The following is a 26,082-nucleotide window of genomic DNA, read 5'->3' as shown; positions in this document are numbered from 1 at the left end:
ATTTGGGAAGAAGTCTGACAGGTGGATAGCCTGGTTTAGAGTACGTTCTGACATCACATTAGGCATAAGATTTTTTTTTCCCCCTGAGGGTTACCCTATCCCTTTAAAAGACTATACACACAACAGCTAGTAGCTCTGAAACTATCCTAGCTGATGCGACAGCTAAAAGAAAGTGGTCTTCCAGGTGAACATCTTTAGAAAGGCAGTGGCAGCAGGTTCAAAGGGGGATAAGGTTAGTTTTTCTAACACATAATTCAGATCTCATGCAGAAGCAGGGTTCCTTCAAGGTGTTCTCAAGTTAATAACCTCTTTTAGAAAAAGTTTTATGTAGGTATACAAGAAAACAGGTGGTGCACTGTACAGGCAAGCTAATATGGCAGATGCATGTAATTTAATAATGGAATAGGAAAGTCTTTGTCTAAACAGGCCTGGCAGGCACTGCAAGACTGAGTTAATGTTTGCCTGAGAAGGCCTGGTGTTCTTGCTGTGACACAAAGTAGAAAATATTTTCCATTTTGCAAAGCATGACTTTCAAGTATTGGGTTTCCTTCCTTCCCTTAGAATGGAAAGCACATCGTTGAGTAGGATGTATGCCTTGGTGTCGAAACAAATTCCTCCAGGCTGTTAACCTGAGGGTGGCTAGGTGGGGGTGATAAAAGATCTACTTCACACAGTAGGGTGCAGACTCTCCCTTCACTGAATGCCAGGAGGAGGGAGAAAAAAGTTATGTACTTACCATAATGTTCTATCTTTGTTGTCCATTTTCATTCTTCCTCAACTGATGGGTTTGGATCCGAGCCCTCGGATCCAACTCGGCCACTGTAAAAGATCGTGGCAACCTTGAACTCTCAAACTTCTCCATTACCAAGAATGCACCAACCCTTATTACCTTAGATCTTGTTTGCAGACTATAGCAAAAGAATAGAAACTCTACTCTTGTGGAAAGAATCTTAAGTATTACTATAGCAGATAAGGGTAGCACAAAGCTAAATCTGGAGCCATAGAATGCAAGGGGAAGACCTCAAAAATTATCTATCCACTCGTTCTTCCAGAAAATGTTGGTTGGGGGGTGCTTAGGTTCATAGGTTCATAGGTTCATACTAGGCTATCTGCCCGAGGGCATTTACAAGCCTAGCCCATCGTTTTGTGGCTTAGGCCACCCCTTTAGTATGGGGAACTATACCCATTATTTTTCTGTGCCTCTGTCGAGCAGTGACACTGAGGTAATCCCTGGGGTATATCTGCGATCTCCCATCCATTGGTCAAGATTTCTCTTGAACAAGGCCAGCGAGGTGCTCTGCCTCACATGTACCGGGATTTTGTTCCACAGCATAGGGAGTCTTTGGGTGATGAATCTATCCCTCCAGCACGTCCTATTAATAGCCGTGTCAAGGTTTAAGTCTCCGCCCTTGTGGCTCTGATGGATCTAGATTTTTGAGGTGAAGCATATTCATCAAATCTGGGTTTGACATGGCCTTGTATGTTAGGCAAAGGTCACCTCTGAGCAAGCGTGGCGACTGAATAGAGCTGGAGTTCTTTCAGTCGGGCAGCATAGGACAGATTTTGAGACCCTTTATCCTTTTGGTGAGGAACTTTTGTGGCCTCTCCAGCTGCTGCAAGTGTCGGGTCAGATACATTCGAATGGGGCATTGTACTCAATCATTGGTCTGATGAGTGATGAGTAAAGGGAGACTATGACCTCCCTTGATCTAGATGAGAATCCCTTCATGATAAGGTGGGCAATGTAGAAGGTCTTCCTAACTACTTTAGCTACATGGGTGTCGAATGACAGACTACTATCAACCTGGGTCCCCAGGTCCCTGATAACTTCTTCTGTGCTCAGTGGATTGCCACCTATTTGGTAGCTAGGGGTAACCTTGTTTTTCCCGAAGGGTATGACTATGCATTTTTGGCATTTAACTTTAGGCCGTGGCTCTGGCACCAGTTATCCGTTTCTGTGAGACCCTTCTGAAGGATATCTGTGTCAGATGTGTTTTCTACTATGGCCCAGTTTGCAGTCATCTGCAAACTTTGTCAGCCATAACCCTCCTGTGTTTGCTTGTACTGAAAAGTAGATGCCAAACAAGAGTGGGCCCAGGACTGAGCCCTGTGGGACACCACTTGTGACAGGCTTTGAGTCTGACATGGCGCCAGCAGCTCTGACCCTGTGGGTTCTGTCACTCAGCCAGTTTGCAACCCATCTTGTGATGTATGGGTTGACCTTTAAGCTGATGAGTTTTTCAATGATACCCGAATGGGGTATTGTATCGAAGGCCTTAGCCAGATCGAGGTAGGCTGTATGGACTGCCTTTCCCTCATCAATGGCTTTGGTGACTGTTTCGAAAAAGTCAACCAAGTTTAAAAGGCATGATCTGCCTTTGACAAAGCCAAACTGGGTTGGATCCAAAGTCTGCAAATTCCCTATGTCTTTATTTATGAGGTCCATTATGATCCTCTCCATGGCTTTGCAGATAAGGCTTGTCAAGCTAATGGGCGGTAATTTCCAGGGTCGGTGGAGGCACCGCCTTTGTGAAGTGGTACCACAGTTGCAGTGCGCCACTCCTATCCAGAGGTAAGACTTTGATTAAACAGCTGTCCTAGCTGTGGGTTTAATTCCTCATTGAGTTCATGGAGCACACAGCCGGGGACACCATCAGGTCCCATGGATGCTGTGTTTTTGCTTTGGAGAGAGCAGTTTTCACTTGGGCTGGAGATGTTTGGGGGCTGCAATCGTTTGGTATAGATATCTCTCCTTTTGGGGGAGGGAGAAGTTTGCACTGAACCTGTCAGCCAGTATGTTGGCAATGTCTGTAGGATCAGTAATCTTCACATCATTTTGAACTAGCTCTGAGCATATCTGGGAGTTTCCTCCCAGGTTTCTAACATAGCTAAAGAAGGCCTTATGATTGTCTTTTGAGTCTTTAGCTATTTTTCTCTCGAAATTTGCTTTGGATGATTTTATGAGAGCTCTTAGTTTTTACTTATAGTGATCAAGGGTGTCTTACCTTTTAAGGATTTTGCTCTATCTTGTAGTAGCTTCCTCCTTTTGTTGTAGAGTTTGTTTATGGCTGGGGTCCACCAGACTGGATGCTTGCCTTTGGTACAAAGAGTCTTTGTTTTGCTTGGGATTGCCTTATCCATGCAGTCCTGCAGGTGCTGGTAGAAGGCATTTGTAAGTGATTCAGCGGCTTGAGTACTGTTTTCCGGCTCGGGGCCTTAAAGGAGACCACACTAGTCTTTAGAAGTGTGAAGTCGGCTTTTGAGAAGTTCTTTACTGTGGTCTTTTTATTTCAGGTGGGGTGGGATGAGGACCTCCAGCGAGATTAGTTTGTGGTCTGATCTCACCAGTGAGGGTACACCTCCGTGTTGAACATTGTGCTCCCATGTTCGTGATGATGAGATCAAGTATGTTATCTCCTCTTGTGGGGATGGTGACTAGTTGTTCCATGGCATTTGAGTTTATGAATTCCAGGAACTTTTGGGCTAGGGTGTTTGGGCTTGAGTAGTGTTCCCAGTCTATATTAGGGTAATTGAAGTCACCTAGTATGATGGTGTTTGGTGATACATTTATCCCTCTAGTGTTTTCAGGAAGGCCATGTGAGGTTCCTGAGTTTGTGAGGGTGGCCTGTAACATGCTACAATTTGCAGAGCAGTCTTGCCTATGGTTAATTGCACCTGGATGGTCTCCGATGCATCGTCGTTGCCACCAGTCTTGAGGTGTGGGTGTCCTTGATGAATATGGATACCCCTCCTTTCTTGGTATTGTCCAGATTTTGGGGCGGGCATGATATGAGGTAAAACCTGATAGCCGGGGTGCTCTCAGGAGCCTTGAACCAGGTTTCTGTCACAGCACAGACATCGATGTTCTCCATACTGAGAAGGGCCTCGAGTGCGTGCATTTTGAGATTTAGACTTCTGGCATTGAGCAGCATTACCCTTAGTTTTTTCCTTTTTTGTGTTCTAGGGTGGTATGTTTAGAATTTGAGCCTTGCCTAAAAAGGCACTATGGGGTGGCAAGAGCCTTTGCCAATATCCGGAATCCCAGGGTGACAGGTGCAAGCCATCCCTTGAGCAGCGTGGCTTGTCCAGCATGTCATCCCAGGCAGACAGACACTGGATCCCCTTTGAATGACACCAGTGTTTAAGCCAATTGTTAAAGCTGATCATCTTATCTCTGTATTGTGGCATCATTCTTGGTGAAGGTAGGATACTGCTCAAGGTCAGGGTCATACCTGTCTGGGCTACATAATCAGAGAGCTCCTCAATGTCTCTTTTCATGTAGTCCAAGGAGGTGCGTCTCAGGTCGTTTACACCAGCGTGGACAATGACTGAATCATATTTGTACCTGCTGTTGAGAGACCTGAGTGCTTGCGTTATGTGGCGGATTCTAGCGCCCGACAGGCAGCTTACTGTGACCTTCTCCTTACTCAGTCTGGTGAGCGGGACGTCAGTGTGTCTGACTATGGAGTCACCAATGACTAGTGTGTCTGGCATTGTGTTTGGCCTTAAGGGCTGTGACTGTTTGACACTCTGACTGTGAGGTCTATGTGTTGCAGGTGTTGTGTTCTGAGGTGGTGGTTGTTTGGGTGTCTGCTTTGGTGGCCTCTGCTGTTTTGGTAGATTTTTGATCAGAGCCTCCAGTATGTCTTTGTGTGTTTATGTGTATGATTTGAGGTTGTAATGGTAATATGTGAGACTGGGTCTATAGTGTGTGTGGTAACCTTCTCCTCCTGACTGGTCTTGCCAGTCCTATGTTGAGAGAGCTCAGCCTCCAGTTTGGCCGTGTAGTTGCATCTCTCGCATGTATTTGTGTTTTGTGGGAGGAGGAGAGGGTTGTCTGTGTACATGAGGCAATTGTAACATTGCCTCAATATTCCCAGGTTCACCAGCTGAGCAGGAGAGGACACTAGCAACTGATCCCTCGACATGCTAGAAGGAATAGACAAAAAACTTTAAAAAGATTCCGGGGACGTGGGTGACCGAGAAATGGGGTTGCCTTTTGGGGTACTATCTATGACAAGAGTGCCGTATCAAGGTAATAAGTACTGTAGGAGCAAGTGCTACGTTTAACAGATAGAGAATAGTCTACTTGGAGTCAAGTAGAGATGATCTTTTTAATTATAGGATACGCTGATTAGATCAGTAGTATAGTTCGAGGAAGGTAGTTTTAAGGGAAAATTTGAAGAGTGGACTTTAGGTAGCCCGAATAGTTTAAACCTGCTTAACTGGCGCTGCCCTAGTGTGCAGCGGTAGCAACTCCGCGCTAAATCGCGCTAAAGCGTGCTTTATAGCAGGGGGCCGGATAAGACAGGAAATGACCCAAATTGGCCAACAAACCACAAGTCACTGCCCTAAACCACTCCTCCGAGGACAAATGAAGGAGTTATGGAAATGACCCCTAGTGGCCAATAAAACTACAGTTTCAAGTCAGTAACCACCTCTCCGGGCCCCAGGCAAGCTGCTCAATGTTAGTCACTCCCACTGATAAACACAGAGACCTTCCTTCAGCCCAAGCAAAAATGGCCTCACAGAAACTTTCAAACAGTTCAGGAACAGCAAGCCTGTAACTGAACTTTTTTAACTCTCAGAAAAGTGGGAAAAAGCAAGATTTTTTTTTGTTTTGTTTTTACAGAGATAGCAGAGGTTCACAAGTAATATCAAGTTATAACAGTGCAGTAAATGACCCCACACAAGAGTGCTAGGTCAAGGACAGAAAATATGCAAGTTTTAAGAAAAAAACGATTTAAAATTAAGTGCAAACAGGAAATTCAGCAAACAGCTTTTGGTTGTGCTCTAAATACAGCTACTAATACAGAAATCAAGTTTAACAAGCCAGAAAATGCTCAAGCTAGGCAGCTATGCAGAAAAACTTAGCAAATAAACAGAGAAAAATACTTAAAATCTCAAAAGTGGCTCCTTCTTCTCTCAGCTTTCCTCTTGGAGGGTGCTTCACCAACAGCCAACAAGCCTGAAAAGACGCTCAAACCACGAGGCAACTAGGTTTTAAGAGAGGAAGATGAAGGAGTTATGGAAATGACCCCTAGTGGCCAATAAAACTACAGTTTCAAGTCAGTAACCACCTCTCCGGGGCAGGAAGCTGCTCAATGTTAGTCACTCCCACTGATAAACACAGAGACCTTCCTTCAGCCCAAGCAAAAATGGCCTCACAGAAACTTTCAAACAGTTCAGGAACAGCAAGCCTGTAACTGAACTTTAACTCTCAGAAAAGTGGGAAAAAGCAAGATTTTTTTTTGTTTTTGTTTTTTACAGAGATAGCAGAGGTTCACAAGTAATATCAAGTTATAACAGTGCAGTAAATGACCCCACACAAGAGTGCTAGGTCAAGGACAGAAAATATGCAAGTTTTAAGAAAAAAACGATTTAAAATTAAGTGCAAACAGGAAATTCAGCAAACAGCTTTTGGTTGTGCTCTAAATACAGCTACTAATACAGAAATCAAGTTTAACAAGCCAGAAAATGCTCAAGCTAGGCAGCTATGCTGGGTGGGGAGTTGAGGAAGGATGAAAACAGACAAAACAGATGGACAAAACAGATGGAACATTATGGTAAGTACACAACTTCATCTGATGTCAATTTTCATTCTGTCCTTAACTGATGGGACATAGTCCTCAGCTACTGCAATCCCAGGGTGGCTTGAAGGAAGGATACTCCTAAGCACCACTGAGCCAAAATGATGCCCTACTTCTAGAAACTAAGTACAGTTTGCAATAAAGGTGTGAGGTAAAGCCCAAGTTGCTGCTGTACAAATGGCACCCATGGACGCTCTTGAATGAAAGGCTGAGAAAGCTATCAATCTTGTTGAGTGAGCAAGCAGCTGCTTAAAGGAAAGTTCAACTTAATCGTAAATGAAGAAAATGCAGTTAGTAAGCCATTTGGCTAAGGAAACTAGACATTGGCTTGCCCAATTTCCTTTCAGCAAAGGACACAAATAACTGATCCGAATTTCTGAAGTCCTTTGTTCTGTGTAAATAGAAATGCAACTGCCTATGCACATTTAGTGAATGCAACAAATATCTGCCTTTGTATAATTTGGGAAAATCTGGTAAACTGACAGATTAGTATCAGAATCCAACATTAACCACTCTGGGCAAAAAGCATGCATTAGTTCACAATGTAACTTTATCCTTATGAAAAATTAGGTATGGTGGTTTCATTGACAAAGCCTGTCTTTCTGAAATTCATCTGGCAGAGGTAATGGCCACCAAAAACAAAGTCTTCCAAGACAGAAATTTTACATCGTAAGTATTTGCAGGTCTGAAGGATGGAAGGACTAAAGCTTGCAGTACCAGAGTTAAGTCCCATGGTGGAGTAGGATCTTTAACTGGGGGTCTCAATAGAAGTGTTCCTCATATAAAGGTCTTACAAAGTATATGTGAAGCAAGGGACCCATCAAGACCAACATGGAAATTGCTGCTAACTGAACCTTTACTGTAGAAGAACTGTCCCCTTGATTAAAAAGCAACAAGAACTCCAGGATAGTGTGAATCAGTGCAGGAAAAAGGGTCCACATTATTTTGAAGTGCCCAGTGCACAAATCTTTTCCATCTGCTAGCATAAGTTTTGCTTGTAGATGGTTTGAGGGAAGACAACAGAATTCAGTGAACAGGGAGAGAGAGCATAGATTTGAGCAGAGCTTTGTCTGGCTATTACTGGAAATTGAGAAACCAAGTTGTCAGTTTGAGCTTTAGAAGGTCCCGATGAATCATTTCTGTTGGGTGAGAGCAGGTCCGGAGCTGGATCCAGAATCCAGGGTTACCCATGAATTACCACATAGGTAGCAGTACATGAAACACCGAAAGTGTGATGGGAGACTTGGGGACACAGGTGGACAGTGGTCTCACCTTCGATAACCACACTGCCACACGTGTCAGGAAATCCTTCTATGTGGCACACCTCATCACTAAGGGTTTTTCATCCAGAAAAATTAGGTCATTGTCCCACTGTCATCCCTCAATAGACCCATTATAGAGTACAACGCCCCGTTTGGTATGTACCTCACAAGACATCTGCAACAGCTGGAAAGGCCGCAGAAATACCTCACTAAATGAATCACAGGCCTAAAGCAGATGCCCTATGCTGACCATCTAAATACATCTCCAGCTATACTCTGTGGCATATCACCTACTCAGAGGCCATCTCTGCTTAACATACAAGGCCATGTCAAACCCTGAGCTGTTGGACATGCCCCATTTAAAGAAATCACAATCCCTCAGAGCCACATGCTCCAGGGATCTAAACCTTGTCATCACAATGAACAAAACATGCTGGAGGGATAGGTTACTGACCCACAGACTCCCCATACTCTGAAATAGACTGCCCATACATGTCAAGCAAAGCACCTCCTTGGCCCTCTTCAAAAGGAACCTTGACAACTGGATGGGAGATAGGAAATTCACCCCGGGGATCACGTCAGTCGCCCTGCTAGACAGTGGTCCAGGGAATTAAATATTGTGGGAAAAAATATCCAGGGAATTTTTATGGCTAGGCTTGTATAGGCCCTAGGGCCGCTAGCCTTATACCAACCCATGAACCTTGTTCTTCAACCTGACAGTCAGGAACTTTGATATTAGAGGGATAGATATGCATACAGTAACCTGAAGGACATTCACGGAAAAGAGCATACCTCAATGACTCCCCCTGTGGGGTGATAAGGGCAAAGTAGCTGCTGCACTTGTTTAGGGGAGATGCAAAAAGACTACACAAAGCTGGCCCCACATGTGGAAAATCATTTCTGCTACTTTCCGGTTGATGGACCATTCGTGAGGTAACAGAATGGACCTGCTCAGTTTGTCTGCTAGCACACTGGTCTTCCCCAGAATGTGCATTGCTAAGAGAAAACGGTTGGAAGAGATTGCCCATTGCCACACCTTTAATGCTTCTCAACATGGGGGGGTATGATTTGGTTCCTCCTTATTTGCTGATGTACCAAACCACTGACATATTGTCTGTTTGTAATGCAATAGTTTCCAGCGGGAGAGCATCCTGAAAAGCTTGCAACACTAAAAGCACTGCTCTCAACTCCAGATAAACTTGCAAATTGGCATCTTTGGGGGACCACATGCCTTGGACTGTCTTTCCCAGATAATGCTCCCCATCCCAGCTGGGAAGCATCTGTGGTCACTATGGCCTTGGGCTGAGAAGGGACAAATAAGTGGCCCTGTAGTAGCAGTTGTTCAGACTGGGTCTTGCATGAGTTGGTGATTCCTACCGGAGTGGATACACGTAGCTGAATTACCAACCACTGAGATGCCAAAATCCGCATGAAGAATCCTCATGTGAAATCTGGCCAGCGGAACAAGGAGTATTGCTGCCGCCATCGATCCCAGTGCTTGCAGGACTAGGTGAGCTGACACTGTGGTATTACAAAGTATCCTGTTAACTTGCAATCTTAAAGTTTGAACTCTAGAAAGAGGAAGGGAGGCTATTATTGATCTTGTGCTGAGTAATGTTCCTATGAACTCTACAGTTTGAGATGGCTGAAGATGTGACTTTTTTGAAATTTATGGTTATTCCTAACCGTGCACAAATCTGGATAACTTTTTCTCTTGCCATGTTGAGTTGATGCCTGGTTGGGGCAGAGATGAGCCAGTCATCTAAGTAAGGAAACACCTGGAATCTGTGCAGTCACAAGTGAGCTGCTACCACTGTCATGCACTTGGTGAACTCCTTAGGGGCTGTGGTGAGTCCAAAGGGTAGTGCTCTGAACCGATAATGACTGGCTCCTAGCGGGAAGCAAAATAATTTCCTGGAACACATCCCAGAGATCTATTGAGCACATCCAGTCTTTTTCTAGAAATGGAAGAATGGACTGAACTTTGACCACCCAGAACTTTGTCTTCTGAACAACGTTGTTCAGACCTCTGAGATCCAGATTTGGTCACCAGTCCCTTGTTTTCTTTGGCAATAAAAAGTATTCTGAGTGAGCTCTGGATCCTTTCATGTTTGGGGAGACTTCTTGGATGACTCTCTTGTCTAGCAGCTTTTGTATTTGAATGGCTGCTTGCTTTATTTGATTGGTGGAACATCGGAAATATTCCTGGAATTTAGAGGAAGAAGTGAAAGGAAAAATCATATAAACTCTGGATACGATCCTCTGCACCCAAGTATCTTTTATTTCTAACCAAGATCTCCAGTGCAGGTGAAAAACAAACAGTGACTGCCTCCACAGGGGGACAATCGGGTCTCCTTTCAGGAGCACTGGAAGGGTTTGCCAAAGAAACTTTTACTGGACCCTTGATGTTGTGGGCCTCCTCTGCCGCGAGAGTGGTGTCTACCATTTCAATTTTCCCCTCTGTCTCTGGAGGAAGACCTTTCATGTGTGTCCTGGAAAGATCCTTGCGATTTCTTGAACCACATCTTTCCACCACCTCAAGGATTCCTCAAAAAGTATCTTTGGAAGGTGGAAAAACGTATGCCCATGGTAGAAAGGGTCCTTCCATCCTTTTCACACTTGGAAAATGTATCTTTTATTTTGCGGGCAAAAAGAGAGGTGCCATCAAAAGGAACACTGATGAATGTAGACTTAAAAGCTTCCGCAAAATCACACAAACACATCCAGCAGTGTCTCCTAATGGCGACGCCTGAACCCACTGCCCTTGAGGCTCCTTCTGCCACGTTAGAAATAAGTCTCATGGATGAGCTGGAAACCAACTGTATTGTCCCCAACTGAGAAGTGATAGAATTTTTCAGCTCTTCAGACAAGGCTCCTGCGAGGCTACCTGAAAGTTCCTTAATCAGATCCCTCTAAAGCAGGGGTGTCCAACCTTTTCACTTGCAAGGGCCGCATTGAGTCAACAGAAATGGTCTGGGGGCAAATGGCAAGTGAGGACCAAAAAAAAAAAAAAAAAGGTCTCACATTAACTGAAGAGCAAAAAAAAAAAAAAAAAAAAAAAAAAGCAAGAGACTCCATCCAGGTTTATGCGGACTAATGTGGCTGTTTTGTAGGTGAATTTGAACAATAAATAATATTTGCCCTAAAATTCAATATCTCATTCTAATTATTTAAAAAACAGTTAAATCTAACATCTTAGTTTATTTGTAAAAAAATTAGCAGGTGCAGTAGTACCTTCCTTATCTCATCCATATTTGCCAAAAGCAGTTTGGGCAGGATTACACACCTTAGCATCTATGGGTCACTATCCTTGGCTGAGATAGATAAACACACTTGTTCAGGATGTTTTTTTTCACACAAAAGAGAAATGAAGATAGCATGGGCTGTTGTTTCTTTTGCTGAGCATCCCACTGATATTCTTAATGTGGGGAGAAGACATACAGGCACTGTAGATGTATTGTTAGCTTCCATGAGTTGGAAACATCTAAGTCTCTGAATGTTAAGCCAAATGAATGGGTAGCTACCTTTGACAAATTCCCAGGTGTGATAAATAATAATGCAGTAGTGATCCCTAAATTTGAACATTCACAATTATAGTGTGCTTATATAAGTGCACTTTTTAGCTTTACAATAAACATATTTTAATACAGGAGATCCACATATGCTATGTTTATCCCAGCAGTGGACCTAGATAAAAGGATATGATAAAAAAGTTGTCCTGCCCAGTGGTAGATTATTTTATTGTTTACTTCCCACAGCATCAAACATCCATTACCACCACTGGCACATCTTCACTTCCACTAAACCTGCCCAAACCCAAGATACTTACACTACTCACTACAAACTGGTCCCAAACTACACACAGAGAAGATCCCAACCCACTTAAAGAGATCTGAAACCCACATGTACACTTATTTTAATCAAAAATGTTAATAAAAATGCAGTAAAATGTGGACTTCATCCCTCATTGCAAGCCATATGGTCATAAAAATCATGCACTTCATAAGCAAATTCAGACAGATCATAACAACAAATAAGCTTAAAAATAAAAACACACAATATCACCATCATTGTAATTAACCCTCATTAGTTACACTGGTAAAATGCATGTACTAAAATTAAACAGTACCGTCACCAAAAATGCTACCCACCTAAAACAAATGTAGAGATTAACTCTGACCTTAGTTTATGAAAAATTACCTAACATAGTAAAATGGGTTAAAATGCAACCAAAGCCAACTCTGTGACTTAGATGGATGAAGCCCAGCTAATCCAGATGACTTTGGTTTAGTTAGCAACCTTAACCAATGGAGGAGTTGGTAGAGGAGGCTAAAGGATGGTAAGGCACTTTCTGTTTACCTCTGGGTGGGTTGTGCTTACATTCCCAAGGTAAGCACTCCATGTCTGAGTTTCCAGTGGAGACTCAAGATCAAGAACATGCAGAGACACTAATTGCTGAGGAGAGCAAGACCACCTGAAAAGGTGGTGATGCTTTGTGCATCAAGCTGTTTCATGCTTGCATCTTGGGCAACTATAGGCATGCATGCTGGAGAACATAGGCACATTAAGTGAAAAACCTAGTCACCTCAATAGATGGTGTCACCAGTATAACCCTGACCCTAAGTTGAATGACTGAGTGGAGTGACATGAGTTGTGTCAACATGAATGGAGGAGGGAGCAGAAAAATGCAACAGACAGAAAATGGATCTAATTCTGACTAACTAAAACCATAATTAAACTAGAAAACTAACATACCTTACCATAACCCTTGCTACACTACTGAAATACATCACAAATAGCTGGTATTACTTAAAAGTAATTAAAATTCTTTAAATCAAACAAATAATTGACATTACTTAAAAAAGTTACCTTAGCACCAGAGCACAAAACCACCTAAGAGACACTCCTTTCATAAAATCTTTTGGAAAATATCTAAATCCCTATTCAGCAGATAACTTATTCAATCAATACAGCTCATTATAACATTCAAAACAGTATGGGAAACAATAATTCAGACAAAAAATAGGAAAATATAGTATGCATGGGGTTTTGGTTTGAGAAAATATCTGGCAAAACAGGATTAGGGAACTGGTTTATGGCTTTGCCATTTGTCCTATGTTTATCCCTAAAACTACAGTACAAGATATTTCATCGATTACACATCAGACCTCAACTATTCCATATATACATATACATACATGCTAACAGCAGAAGGAGGTATAAGGGTATGATAAAACACACATCTAAGCTGCAATTCAAAATAGTTTATCACCTTTCTACTAGCATCATCACAGTAGAACTCTTGGGTACAACAGTAATGCTCACTATATTCACGTCAGATAACATAAATAGGTAAATAAATACATTTATCCTAAAAGCACCATCATATTCATTATAAAAAAACCCAAAAAATACCATTTTTATACCATTGATGCTTTGTATGTATAGTCAGTCTAACAAAGAAAAACAAAAAAATCATGTTTAACCGACAATTAACTTTAAAAATGAAACAAGGGTACATGGCTACATGTGGCCCACTACAAAATGAAAATTGTTCAATGTATATAAATAATTGAGTTTACAGTAAAAGAAAATTTAAATATGAGAAGAATGTTTTCAACTGACCATATATAAGCTCTAGTTTAGGGAGCATTCACAGTGTCAAAAAATACTTAGCTTTACTTACCTTTTGCTATGTTGTAGTGTAGTGTAGTCGTGTGTACTCGAAATAAAATAAATCCTCTCTCCATGATCTCGCCTTCCTTCAGCTTTAAAAATGAAAAAAGTTAAATTAAAATTAAATTTAAATTTAAGGGTCGCGGGGGGCATGGAAGAGCTCTGAGGGCATGTGTGCGGCACCAAATGAGTTGGACACTCCTGCTCTAAAGTCTAGTAAAATGTACCATGGCATAAACGGGAGACCTCTTGACCAAAACTGTTTACTCTCTGGGGGGGCCTCATAAAGTTACTTCCATCCTTCCATGCCCACTGAGACCAATTCCATAGCTCGGCAGTGGGCAGAGTCACCCAGAATGTAGATGGGCCAAGTACCAAAAGCCTCAAGTAGCCCAGATTCCTCCGATGAAGGCTTGCTGGGGTTCCAGCCACCTCTCTGTTCCAGGATCTCAAGGAAATCTCTGAATGAGATATTGTCGTCAAGACCCCTTGCCCTCATCAAAATCTGTCTCCTCAGTGACAGATTCAGGGAAATGTATATGCTTCCTTTTGCATGCCCTCTTCTTAGGGACCTCCTCGGTGGGATACTTTGGGGAGGTATCAGAAGAGGAGGAAATACCCTGGTGGGAAGCCTGGGGTTTTGGTATTGGTTGTCCCTTGAAACAGGATAGTTGAGACTCAAGATGCAGAGGCGGAACAAAAGTAGACATAGGATCCGATGGGGAGGCACCGCCAAGGTCTGAGGTGCAGACACAGCTCTCTTCAAAAATCCCTGAAAGCAGAGTGTCCTGGAGAGGGATATAGACCCAGATCAGACAGGCCAAGTCTCTGATCCATAGCACCATCCTGCTCCAAGGACAGCTGTCCTGAGGCCATAGTCAGAACCAAACTGACCATCGTCAAGGCTCCGGAGGTGCAGAGATGGCTCCAAAACCCTCAGAGTCAACTACAGCACCTCGTACTCAACAGGGGAGAATCGACTCCAAGAACTGTCTGGATCCGGCTGGACATAAGAGCTCAGAGCAAGTCTCTGATCAGAGGATACAAAAATCCTCTGATCCAAAGTACGGTGCCAGACTACTTGGATCTGAGGGCTCTGAAACCTGGACAGGAGTCAAAGGAGGAATTGGTAGTGGAGGAGTTGGGGATGTATGGGCTTCCTGACCCAATGGGGTAGGAGCAGAGAAAAAGACAGGCTGGCTCTGCACCAAGAGGATCTTTCTCACTAGCCTCTCTACATCTTCAGTGAGACTTCTAGAGGATCGGGTGGAGAAAGCAGATGGAGATTCTGGCCTTTCCAAAAACAGAGAAGGCACTTTTGTTGGAAGTGAATCAAATGAAGGTGAGTACCTTGTCTAGTTAGAGTTGGTCAGGTCAGTTTTGATATGTGACCTGAAGTCTTTGGATCCAACAAATCTTTACTTTTCAGAGACTTCGGATCCAAAGACCTATCAGATCCAAGGACAGATATTTGGACTTTGTCAGATCCAATGCAGGGGCTGGATCAGAGAATTTTGGTTTCTTCTTTGTAGGCTCCAAAAGGACTGCAGGATTCAAAGCTCTTTTTATAGATTTTTCCAATGACCTGGAGGAAGTAAAAGTGGTGCTTGAAGTATGAGATATCATCTTTTTTTTTTTTCTTTGGATGCTCCAGAGGTAGCTTTGTCAAAAGATGAGGGCAAAAGTCCCTTTAAAACAAGCTTATTTCTACAATCTACCAATGCTCTACGGTTGAAAGCATGGCAAACTGTGTAATTCTCCTGCTGGTGGAGGGGGCCCTAAGCAAAAAAACACAGGGTGTGACAGTGAGAAACTGGTATCTTGACATTTTCTGCATTTCTTGAACCTCGATGGGCTCTTTTCCTTGTCAGCCATAACAAAAAACAAACAACCACAAATAACAAAAGTAACAGTGTTGAGATAAGAATTTTAGATGAAGAGATTTTTTTTTCTTTCTTTTTTAAAAGTGAAAAAGTACCAACAATGGTACAGAATACTACAATAAATTGTAGAAAAGGGGAAGTTACTAACAACAGTAGCTAGAAATACCACAAGCAGTACAAAATAGAGACTACAGACTTTAATGAAAAGAAGGTAAGGGAGAAAAACTAATTAACAAGCCTTTTAAAAATAATTTAAGAAAAATAAGAAGTTTTAAAGCTCATTACCCCAAACTAAAGAGAAGCAAGAACCACGTCTTTTCACAGGAAGAGTGGGTGCATTCTGGGTAAGGGAGAAGCTCGAGAGTTCAAGGTTGCCATGAGCTTTTACAGCAGTCGAATTGGATCCAAGGGCCCGGGGATCGGAGCCCATCAGTTGAGGACGGAATGGAAATTGACACCAGACCCAGTGGTGTCTATATCAAATCATAAAAACTCACTTCAACGAACGGCATTTCATTGGAAATGCTGTTCATCAAATTCCGCTATTGTGGGGGGATGCCCCCCCCCACTAATTATATATACCAACTCTGAGATCGCATTACACTGAGGAAAGGGCACATTTTCCAATCATCACTGTACTGCGATCTCAGTATGACCAGTCCGGTGAACGGGCATGTTCGATGTTAAGTGCACCGAAAATGCCGCTCGCCGAAATGAATTTTTGATGAACTAATAGGAACCCATCCAGTGTTTACTCAACCAAAAGGGGTTTTCTAGGATCATGCTGGGTCTGTCAACCCTGATTTTTGTCAGCACCCTGGGGATCAGGGGTAAGAGGGGAAAGGCATAATTTGTTTCACTGTGATGAGTAATCCATGTGATGCCTCAAGCTCTTCTACAAACAAAGGAAGCAGGTCTTGATACTTGGGCGAACTATGTAAAGCGGTACACACAGACAGAGTTTTACACCAAACCCCAGCAGCTACAATCAAAACAGAATAAATCGGCTGTAACGGTACAACAGAAATGCTGTAGGCTATACACCCGAATGACAAGTCACCTCTGTATCTGCTAGCCAAAAGCTTAATTCTAGTAGGAAGCTTGGCCAACAGTAGAATCAACAAGCACAAAATTAGTTCCAGGGTGGTGGTAAAAGGTTTCAGTACAGGAATGATACATTGCAGGTTGCTGAATTTACCTAGATCAAACATCCAATATACAACTAGGAAATGGTGTAGAGAAGACCAAAAGATCCTTATCTATGAAATTCTACTCTTCCAGCCTAAGGACTGTGTCAAACTATTAAAACAGCACAACTCTGGAGCAGGTACTTACAACATTCACTGATGTATTGAAGTTACCGGAAATGGTGAGAATTTACTTTTCACAACTGGGTCCAAAATATAATGAAGGCATTTAATTTAAGTCTCTAACTGAAAAAATAAATACAAAATATATAAACAAATAAAAGTCCACACACCCTTCTCCGTAATGTCCTTTAAAATAGACCATTCTACTGCATATAGAGTATTCATTTATATTTTCTTCAACTTTTCTTTGACTTATAAGTCACATATATCACTCCAGAAAGGAGTTTACAGGGGCTGAGTCACAGCTAAAAATCATGCAGCACTGCTTAGGTGTCCACTCACCAAGATCAAATATGAATAGGCTCAATCCAAAGTCCAGTACTGTTCCTCTCAAGCACCATGCCTGCTATGCCCATCAACATAGCCACACATTTTTGGTGCTAGTCCTACAATGTCACTGCTGACATTTATACAAGTCTAGCTGAAGAAATTCTCAACACAAACTGAATACAGACTCTTGTTGCAGTTTTACCATGGATTTCTTAAGAAAAACAACTGAAGGGCACAAAGGATTATCTGTTTTATGCGTCTGCATGCCCAGGACTGCATATCAATGCACTGCTCAGCACAGCAGTTTAGCATCCTATAACTCTCTCAGCCTAACTCATTCTGCATTTTGACTTGAATGTTACTGCACAATGATATCTGTCCTATTCCAACCCAAAAAAAAAAAGTCCTACCCAGACAAAACAGTCTCCACAAAGACAATGAAACAGGCTTCCTATACCTTACCATGAGACAATTTCTGCAGAAAAAAATGAAATTCTTTACCCTTTTACCCCAAAGATTCCATCTATCCTCCTCCTTTTTTTACTCTGCAAACACTTTCTTCCTATGGACACCTGCTACTACTTTTCTCACAATACCGTGCCTACACAACCCATCAATATTAATCCTTTGAACATTTTGTTACTTCCACACCCAAAATCCTACGACTTATTTGCAGTTAAAGTACCAGCAGTTACACAGAAGAAGCCCTGCAGCATCCACAACCTAGGTACCCTGGAATACAGGATGATGCAGTAAAATTAATTCTAAAATGTTTGATAAGACATCTACAGTCAGAATTCTTCTGGTAATTCAAACTACTTCAATTATTTTGACTTATTTTACATAATTTTTCTCCCCATTTTCAGACACTGCACATTACAATACAACCTAGAGACTGGGAACACGTCAATACTGCTGGTTAAATATTTTCTGCTAAAAGGCTACTATGTATTTTATTTGCTGTTTTTCTCACCACATATGTGTGATGCATACTACATTATGCATTGTATTTTAGCCATTGTGTGAGCAAACAACGCAAGATTACAGTTTGGATAATTAGAACTGGAAAACACATCTATAAAGATCAACCTTTATATACCAGACAACTATCAAATACAAGAAGGTAAGATGTTTTATACTCACTCTGCGGCAGACACAAAGCAATTCAGCTGGCCGTCATTTTCATCTAGGACCTCTCTCGTTCGAGACTCTCCAGTAGACTGCAACCCTATAACAATGCACTAGAAAGAATTGAAAAGATCGATTTAAAAACAAAAAAAAAGTGCATACAAGAGTAAGACCACTAGGTTTCCATTTGTTTATTCTTTCAGCATTACTAATTCAGGAAAATCCAGAGATCCCACTCCCATTTTAGAACCATTTGGCTGCATGTTGTTAAAATATACACCTAGCCATTCAGAAACAAAGTGCTGTACAACTATAGTCACTTTTACAATGGCCTGTTATGCGATTTACTTTTAAAATCGGTCACAATAGCCTCATTCTTCACCCCCTCCAAAGACGGAAAAACTAACAAAGATGGCAGTCCAAAGGCTATAGCACAATTTCCTGGCTAACTGGCTATCATGGAGAGGAGCTAGGAAATTTAACAGGACTCTGGTTTACAGTTTATTCTTCATATAAAATGCTTTCTCCCTCACCTTGCCTTTACCCAGTTCCTCTGTGGCCAGTTCAACTAGGCGTCGTACCTTGGCAGCAATACACAGGTACTTGAAGAAGCGCTGATGAGCAGACCAGAACTGACCCCAAAGTGACTTTCGAGATTCCAATCCAATCCAGTCAGCTGCTCTCTGAAATACTTCCATTGCATGTGCCCACTAAAACATGACATAAATGAATGTATCATTCAATCTAGAAGGTGTAGCAATGAAAACATTCAAAGACAAGGCACACCACTAACAGCAAGCTTAACAAAAAAGCACAGAATATGAGACCCTGCCACAATACCAGTACATAAATAGAAGTTATGTCCTTACCATAACGTTCCATGTGGAGTGTTCATCTCGCCTTTGTTCTTACACCTGGGTTCGGAGCCGATCCTCGGCTCCGTGTCGGCCGCTTGGCAAAGCTCTGTATCGAGAAGAAGCTCGAGACCAACCTAACTCCCACAATCCCCCTCTGCCCTTACCTCAGATCTAGTTTGCAAGCAAACCAGAAGTGAACAGAAGAGAATACAACACATTCATGCAAAAAAACATAGCTGAAACATAGCCACAACAACTGACCAAGGCAGAAGCAGGAGAACCGAACCAGACACCTAAACTGGACGTTCTTCCTGAGGGTGAGAGGGTGGGAATGTAAGAACAAAGGCGAGATGAACACTCCACATGGAACGTTATGGTAAGGACATAACTTCTATATGTGAGAGTGTTCAATCTCACCGTTTGTTCTTACACCTGGGTAGCGTCCCTAGCTCCATGTTCCTGAGGAACTCACGGGAGAATGTTCCTGAGCACAGTGGAACCAAAGGTTGCCCTGTCTTTAGAAATCCTGTCTACTTTGTAATGAGTAATGAATGTATGTGGTTTAGACCAAGTGGCAGCCGCACAAATAGTGTCTAACGGTAGGCGGGCTGCATGAGCCAGGGATGTAGATACTGATCTTGTAGAGTGCCCTTTGGGCTTGACAGGTAAAGTTTGCTCAGAGGCCGTATAAACAAAAATAATACAATCGGAAAGCCATTTGGAAAGGGTTCGTTTCGTAACTGCCATACCCTTCTTGCTGTCTGCAAAGGCTATAAAGAGCTGGTCTGTTTTTCTGTGATCCTTTGTTCTATCCAAGTAAAATCTGAGCTGTCTATAAACATCTAACTTGTGTAACATATACTCCAACTTATTGGAGTGGTTCTTGAAAAAGGTGGGGAGCTCAATGGACTGATTAATATTATTAACAGAGCAAACTTTGGGAAGAAAGGATGGATTAGTGCGAAGAGATACTCTATCAGGGTGAAAGATCAAATAAGGATGTTTAACGGAAAGAGCTTGAAGCTCCGATACCCGTCTAGCCGATGTGATAGCCACCAGGAAGAGGGTCTTCCACGACAAAAATTTCAAAGGACAGGAAGAGGCTGGTTCAAAGGGTGGTAGCATCAGCTGTGATAAAAGAAGGTTCAAGTTCCAAGGTGATGTAGGACTTCTAACTGGTGGCCTAATATGGAAAGATCCTTTTAGAAAAGCCTTACAAAGTCTGTGAGCCATAATAGGAGCCCCACTTTCTCCCACATGAAAGTTTGAAATGGCAGCCAATTGCACTCTCAAAGTGGCAGGAGAAGCTCCCTGGTGGAACAGTTCGGCTAAAAACTCCAAGACCCTATTAAGAGGAGCTATTACGGGATCCAATTGTTGTGAAGTTGCCCGGTGCACAAAACGCTTCCATTTACTAGTGTAAATTTTTGTAGTGGAAGCTTTATGAGAAGCCACCAGAATATTTTGAACTGCAGGGGAAAGAAGATCAGACCTGGCTAAGAAGGGAAGCGGAGCAGCTAAGCTGCTAGTCTGAGGGAGAGTAGCGACGGGTGAGGAGCCCCTGACGAGTGGGTCAGCAGATCCAGCTCTGGGTCCAGGATCCAGGGTTCCCGAATTCGGTGTGCCAGAAGAAAGGGAAACCAAATTTGACGAGGCCAGAATGGGGCAATGAGGATAATTGTCCTTTGCAGGTTGTTGGCTTTCTGAAGAAATTTTGCAATCAGGGGAATAGGAGGAAAAGCGTACAGGAGACCCGGGGGCCAATCGTGAACCAGAGCGTCCCTGGGGACTTCCCCTGGAGGGGGTAATAGGGCAAAATAGCTTCTGCATTTGGCGTTCATTGGAGATGCAAACAGATCGCAGCAAGGCTGGCCCCACTCGCGAAAAATTTCCTTCGCAATTGATTGTTTGAGGGACCACTCGTGAGGTAACAGGATGGCTCTGCTCAACCTGTCCGCTATGACGTTGGATAACCCCGGGATGTGCGTTGCTATCAGAAAGCGACCCGTGGACTCTGCCCATTGCCAGATTCTCATGGCCTCTCAGCATAGTTGATAAGACTTGGTTCCCCCTTGTTTGTTTATGTACCAGACTACGGACATGTTGTCCGACTGAACTGCAATGGTCCCTAGAGGAAGAAGGGGAGAAAAGTGTTGCAACGCTAGAAACACTGCCCTCATCTCTAGAACATTGATGTGCAGATTGTACTCCAAATTAGACCATTCGCCTTGGACCGTCTGTCCCTGAAAGATGCCCCCCCACCCTATCAGGGAAGCGTCCATGGTCACCGTAGCTGTCGGCGTGGGTAGCACAAATGGTCTTCCGCTGGAAAGACTGCAAGTCTGCAGCCACCAAGCTAGGTGTGATTTGCAGATGTTCATGATGTGAATTTCGTGTGTCAGGGGTAAGTGTTGGAACGACCATTGTGCGAACAGTAGCCATTGAAGAACTCTCATGTGCAGTCTTCCCAAAGGTATCGCAATGAGGGAAGCTGCCATGAGACCCAAAACCTTCAGAACCAGCTTTGCTGGGGATTTTTTTGACAATAGAAGAGATGTATGGTTTTGTAGGGAGACTATTCTTTCTGGAGGAAGCCTTAGGATTAAGCAATGCGTATCCAATTCTGCTCCTATGAATGAGATATGCTGTGATGGCTGTAGTAAAGATTTTTCGAAATTTACGGAAATTCCGAGATGAACACAGAGTTGTAGTGTGTAATCCCTGGCCTGAATCAGACGACGCTCGGTGGTGGCAGAAAGGAGCCAGTCGTCCAGATACGGAAACACCTGGAATCCCAGGCGTCTCAAGTGAGATGCTACCACTGCCATACATTTGGTGAAAACCCTGGGGGCTGAGGTCAGACCAAAGGGCAGGGCTCGAAACTGAAAGTGACTGGCTCCCAGCCGGAAGCGCAAGTGATCCCTGGATGCCCTGGCCATTTTGATGTGGTAGTACGCGTCCTTCAGATCTATTGAACACATCCAGTCGTCCTTCTGCAAGAATGGAAGGATCGATTGAAGCGTGACCATCCGGAACTTTTCCTTCTTGATGAAGGTATTGAGTTTGCTTAGGTCCAGAATTGGCCTCCAGTCCCCTGTCTTTTTTGGAACTAAAAAGAACCTTGAGTAAGTTCCGAATCCTCTTTGGTCCGCTGGGACTGGTTGGATGACATTTTTCTAGCAGCTTTGAAATTTCTATAGCTGCAGGGCCTCGCAGATGGGGTGGTACATCTGTAAGTCTTTTATGCGGAATTGGGGGCAATAGGAAGGGAATTCTGTAACCTCTGGTAAGAATGCTTTTTACCCAATTGTCTGATGTAAGAGTTTGCCAGGCCTGAGGGTACAAAGCTAAGCGACCCCCGACTGCCTCCAGAGCAGGACAGTCGGGCCTCCTCTCAGGAGTGCTGGAAAGGTTTCCCGGGGAGTGTATCCCTGTCACCTTGGTTCAGCGGACCCCCTCTGCCGCCAGGGCGACGTCTTCCACCTCTGCCCCCTCCTCTGCCTCTAGAGGGAGCATCACCCTGTGTGCCTGGGAAAGAGCCTTGGGGTTTTCGAAACCACATTTTTCCACCACGTTGCCCTTTGGAGTACGGTCTGGATGGGGTGGAAAAACAGATTCCGACAGCAGACAGAATCTTTCCCTCTTGCTCACACCGGGTAAGGGTCTCCTTTACTTTGGGGCCAAAAAGAGTGGCACCATCAAATGGGGCGTTAGTAAAGGAAGACTTGAAGGCTTCCGCAAAGGAACATAAGCGCATCCAGGATTGTCTACGAAGAGCAATCGCTGAAGCCGCTGCCCTACTCGACCCTTTGGCTGCGTACGATATCAGCCTCATGGACGAGTTTGCAATAGATGTAAGGGTATTGAGATGCGCTGTAACTTTCTCCGAAACAGCAGCATCTGTAGTACCCTGGAGGGTATCTCCCAACTCTTTGACTAGATCCCTCTGTAACCGTGTGAAATGGGTCAAATAGTTCAGGGATCGCATGGAAAAAGCCGCTGAACTAAAAATGTGCTTCCCATACCTGTCCATAGTCCTAGAATCTCTGTTAGGAGGATGGACAGATGAGGAAGATTCAGACATCTTTTTCTTGGCCGCTGCCACCACCATAGCGTCCACTGTAACTCCCTTTGTTAGATAAGCCTTATCTTGTGGGGCAGTAATATATTTATTAGGCTTTCTAGGGACAGGCTCCACCGTGTCAAGTGTCTCCCACGCCCTCCGAGCAATCAATTCCATCAATTCATCGAAGGGCGGAGTGACCCAGGAGGAGGAAGGGCGAGTACCGAATGCCTTCAGCAAGACTGACTCATCCTCAGAAGGGGGTAGGGCTTGCCAATCACCTCTCTGTTTTAGGATCTCCAGGATGTCAGAAAAGGAGACATCCTCTGAGGGTGATTTTGGGGACCCTTCTGACTCATCCAAGTCAGTGTCCGATGTCAAGGATTCTTGTGGAGAATCTAAGTGTCTCCTCTTACACAATCTTTTCCTCGGAACTTCCTCGGGGGAGCATCCGATGAAGCCTCAGAGGAAGAGGGGGCACCCTCTAGGGGTGGCTGAGACACTGGTGCTCGACGCCTAGATGTAGCCGTGGGTGCAGAGGAGGATAACGGACCTTTATGGGAAGGAGAAGCTGTTTCTGTTGAAGTGGTTGTCTGAGTAGACAACACCTTCCTCATGAGGTCGAAGGCCCCCGGGTCGAGGTATCCCCCAGTTCCGAAGAAATCGGAGGAATCCCCGAGACAGGCACCGATGGCATCGACCCCGAGGACGGAACCGAGTCGATCCGAGCCGAGGCTCCGAGAGGGAGAGTCGGAACCGAAACATCAGTCAGACTCTCAGTCCCCGAACCAAGGATGGATCTTTGTCGGAGAGGGGCCTAGAAGAACACGTCGAAGGAATCCAAGACGGAGCCGACCTCAAAAGTACAGGAGGAGGGAGCTCCGTCACCGGTTCCAAGACTCGAGGCTCGGTAACTGACAGAAGTTCAAAACACGGCCCCGAAGTCTGTGGAACCGGTGAGCGAACTTTAAATGAAGAGCTCGGAGCCGATGACATGGGCTCCGACGTCTTTGATTCCTTCGAGGATTTAGATGTCTGGTCCGATGCATCCAGAGCCTCTTGGAATGCAGGCTTCAAAAGGCCCCTATCCATAAGTTTCCTGCGCCTATCTGTCATGACCCTTCCACTGAAAGAATGGCAGATGGAGCAGTCTTCCTGCAGATGGAGAGGGCCAAGACAGTAGACGCAGGAACTATGATTATCTGTGACAGACATTTTCTGTCCACATTGGCACCGTTTGAAGCCTGATTTAGCTTTTTCAGACATGTTACAATTAGTCAAATCCAAGAAAAACAGTGAAATAGCCAGTAAAAAATGTCCAATCTAGTAATAAAGGTCAAATCCTGTAGATAAAGTCAAATCCTGTAGTCAAATCCTGTATATAAAGTTAAAGGGTGGGGTAGGCCCGAGGGAAGTAACTCTAAAAGTATATAAATTTATATACGAACCCGAGAAACCCTCAATACACTACACACACAACAACTTTTTAAGAGTAAAAGAGAAATTTTTATCCAAAAATATATAAGATAAAACAATCTTAGCTTTGAGGTGGTCCGAGCTCATCAAAAATGATGCGAACGTTGCAGCGGCAAACTAGATCTGAGGTAAGGACAGAGGGGGATTGTGGGAGTTAGGTTGGTCTCGAGCTTCTTCTCGATGCAGAGCTTTGCCAAGCGGCCGACACGGAGCCGAGGATTGGCTCCGAACCCAGGTGTAAGAACAAACGGCGAGATTGAACACTCTCACATCACAGGTTAACCACTGCAACAATCAATGCCACTGGCAATATATTAAGTCAAAATTTTCTGATCGTGTAACATTATATAAAATACAGCCCATGCTAACGTGCATCACTACTAAAAATCTATCCTATACTAGACATCTAGGAGAACAAAATGTTCACACAGCCTTTGCTGTCTTCTATTTTCAGTAAACTCAAGATCTTAAAAAGGCCATTGGACCATTTAATCACCCACACAGTAAAATATGCCAAACTTGACAGGGCACCAAGAAAACAAAACAAACCATAAATCTATCAGTAAAAACAGGAGGAGAGAACTAAACTAATGCTGAAAAGAAAGGAATAATGAACAACTGAGAGCAACTGTGTGTGGCTACTCACAATACCCAAAGGTTTTGAATAGCAGACCATTGCTGCAGTATATTTAGTCAGACTTCCAGACATCAAGAGCAGTTCTGTACACAAGGTTACCTTGTCAACCAAAAACTCATCTGTAAAGGCACATAGAACTGCATAATCTGTTGGTTCGTTGTTTTAGACCAAGAAACCACCAAATAAACCTGCACTCCTTAACTGAACAGAAGGATGGGATCCCTTCAAGAAAAACTTGTCAATCCTACCAGTCACTAATACCTAACTTCATCCTTCTGTGTGGGGGTAAATTACTCGCTATCTATGGTTTTATAAGGTCAATATCCCTACATGACAGAACTATAATAAAAGTATACACAAACAAAACTCAGAAGCTGCCCATACATGGTGCTGCTCAAAGGTGCATTTTCTTTGTGCAGCCTCTCGAAAGCATATATATGCAAGTATAAATACACATGCATGTGTGTGTATGTACATATATATATATATATATATATTGTTTGTGTCTTTCAGCTTTTCCCGGTTAGGGGTTACCACAGCGGAACTCCGGTCTGCTAATGATTGGCAGTTGATTTTTACGTACCGGCTTGTCAGGCCTGACGCACAACCTTCAACGAAGGTACGCCCATTCACGCACATCTCCACGCAGAAGACGCTCTAGCTGAGAATCGAACCGGAAAGCGTCTTACTGTGAGGCGACAACGCTACCGCAGCACCACCACCGCGGGTTATTTATATATATATATATATATATATATATATATATATATATATATATATATATATATATAAAGATATATACACATACATACACACATACCTACATTAAAATATGTACAGAAAGAGGTACAGAAAAAAGAAATTATGTAC

The 26,082-nt window shown here is 43.4% G+C and overlaps 1 protein-coding gene across 1 annotated transcript in view; it reads right to left on the bottom strand.

Moving 5' to 3' along the window:
- The window catches only part of SBNO2 (strawberry notch homolog 2), a 2,660,605-nt gene that overhangs the window by 1,258,982 nt on the left and 1,375,541 nt on the right, over positions 1–26,082 (bottom strand). Inside the window, exons 19-20 of the mRNA XM_044053813.1 lie at positions 18,713–18,889; positions 18,195–18,292 (exon numbers count right to left, since the gene is read on the bottom strand). Coding sequence (XP_043909748.1) covers positions 18,195–18,292; positions 18,713–18,889 — 275 coding nt within the window. The remainder of the gene's footprint in view (positions 1–18,194; positions 18,293–18,712; positions 18,890–26,082) is intronic.

The sequence above is a fragment of the Protopterus annectens genome, chromosome 13.part0 (assembly GCF_019279795.1).
Source record: "Protopterus annectens isolate FY-2018-M chromosome 13.part0, PAN1.0, whole genome shotgun sequence".
In the NCBI taxonomy this organism is placed as follows: Eukaryota; Metazoa; Chordata; order Ceratodontiformes; family Protopteridae; genus Protopterus; species Protopterus annectens.
Note: the sequence above shows the minus strand (reverse complement) of the source record. Positions and strands in the feature narration are given on the sequence as shown.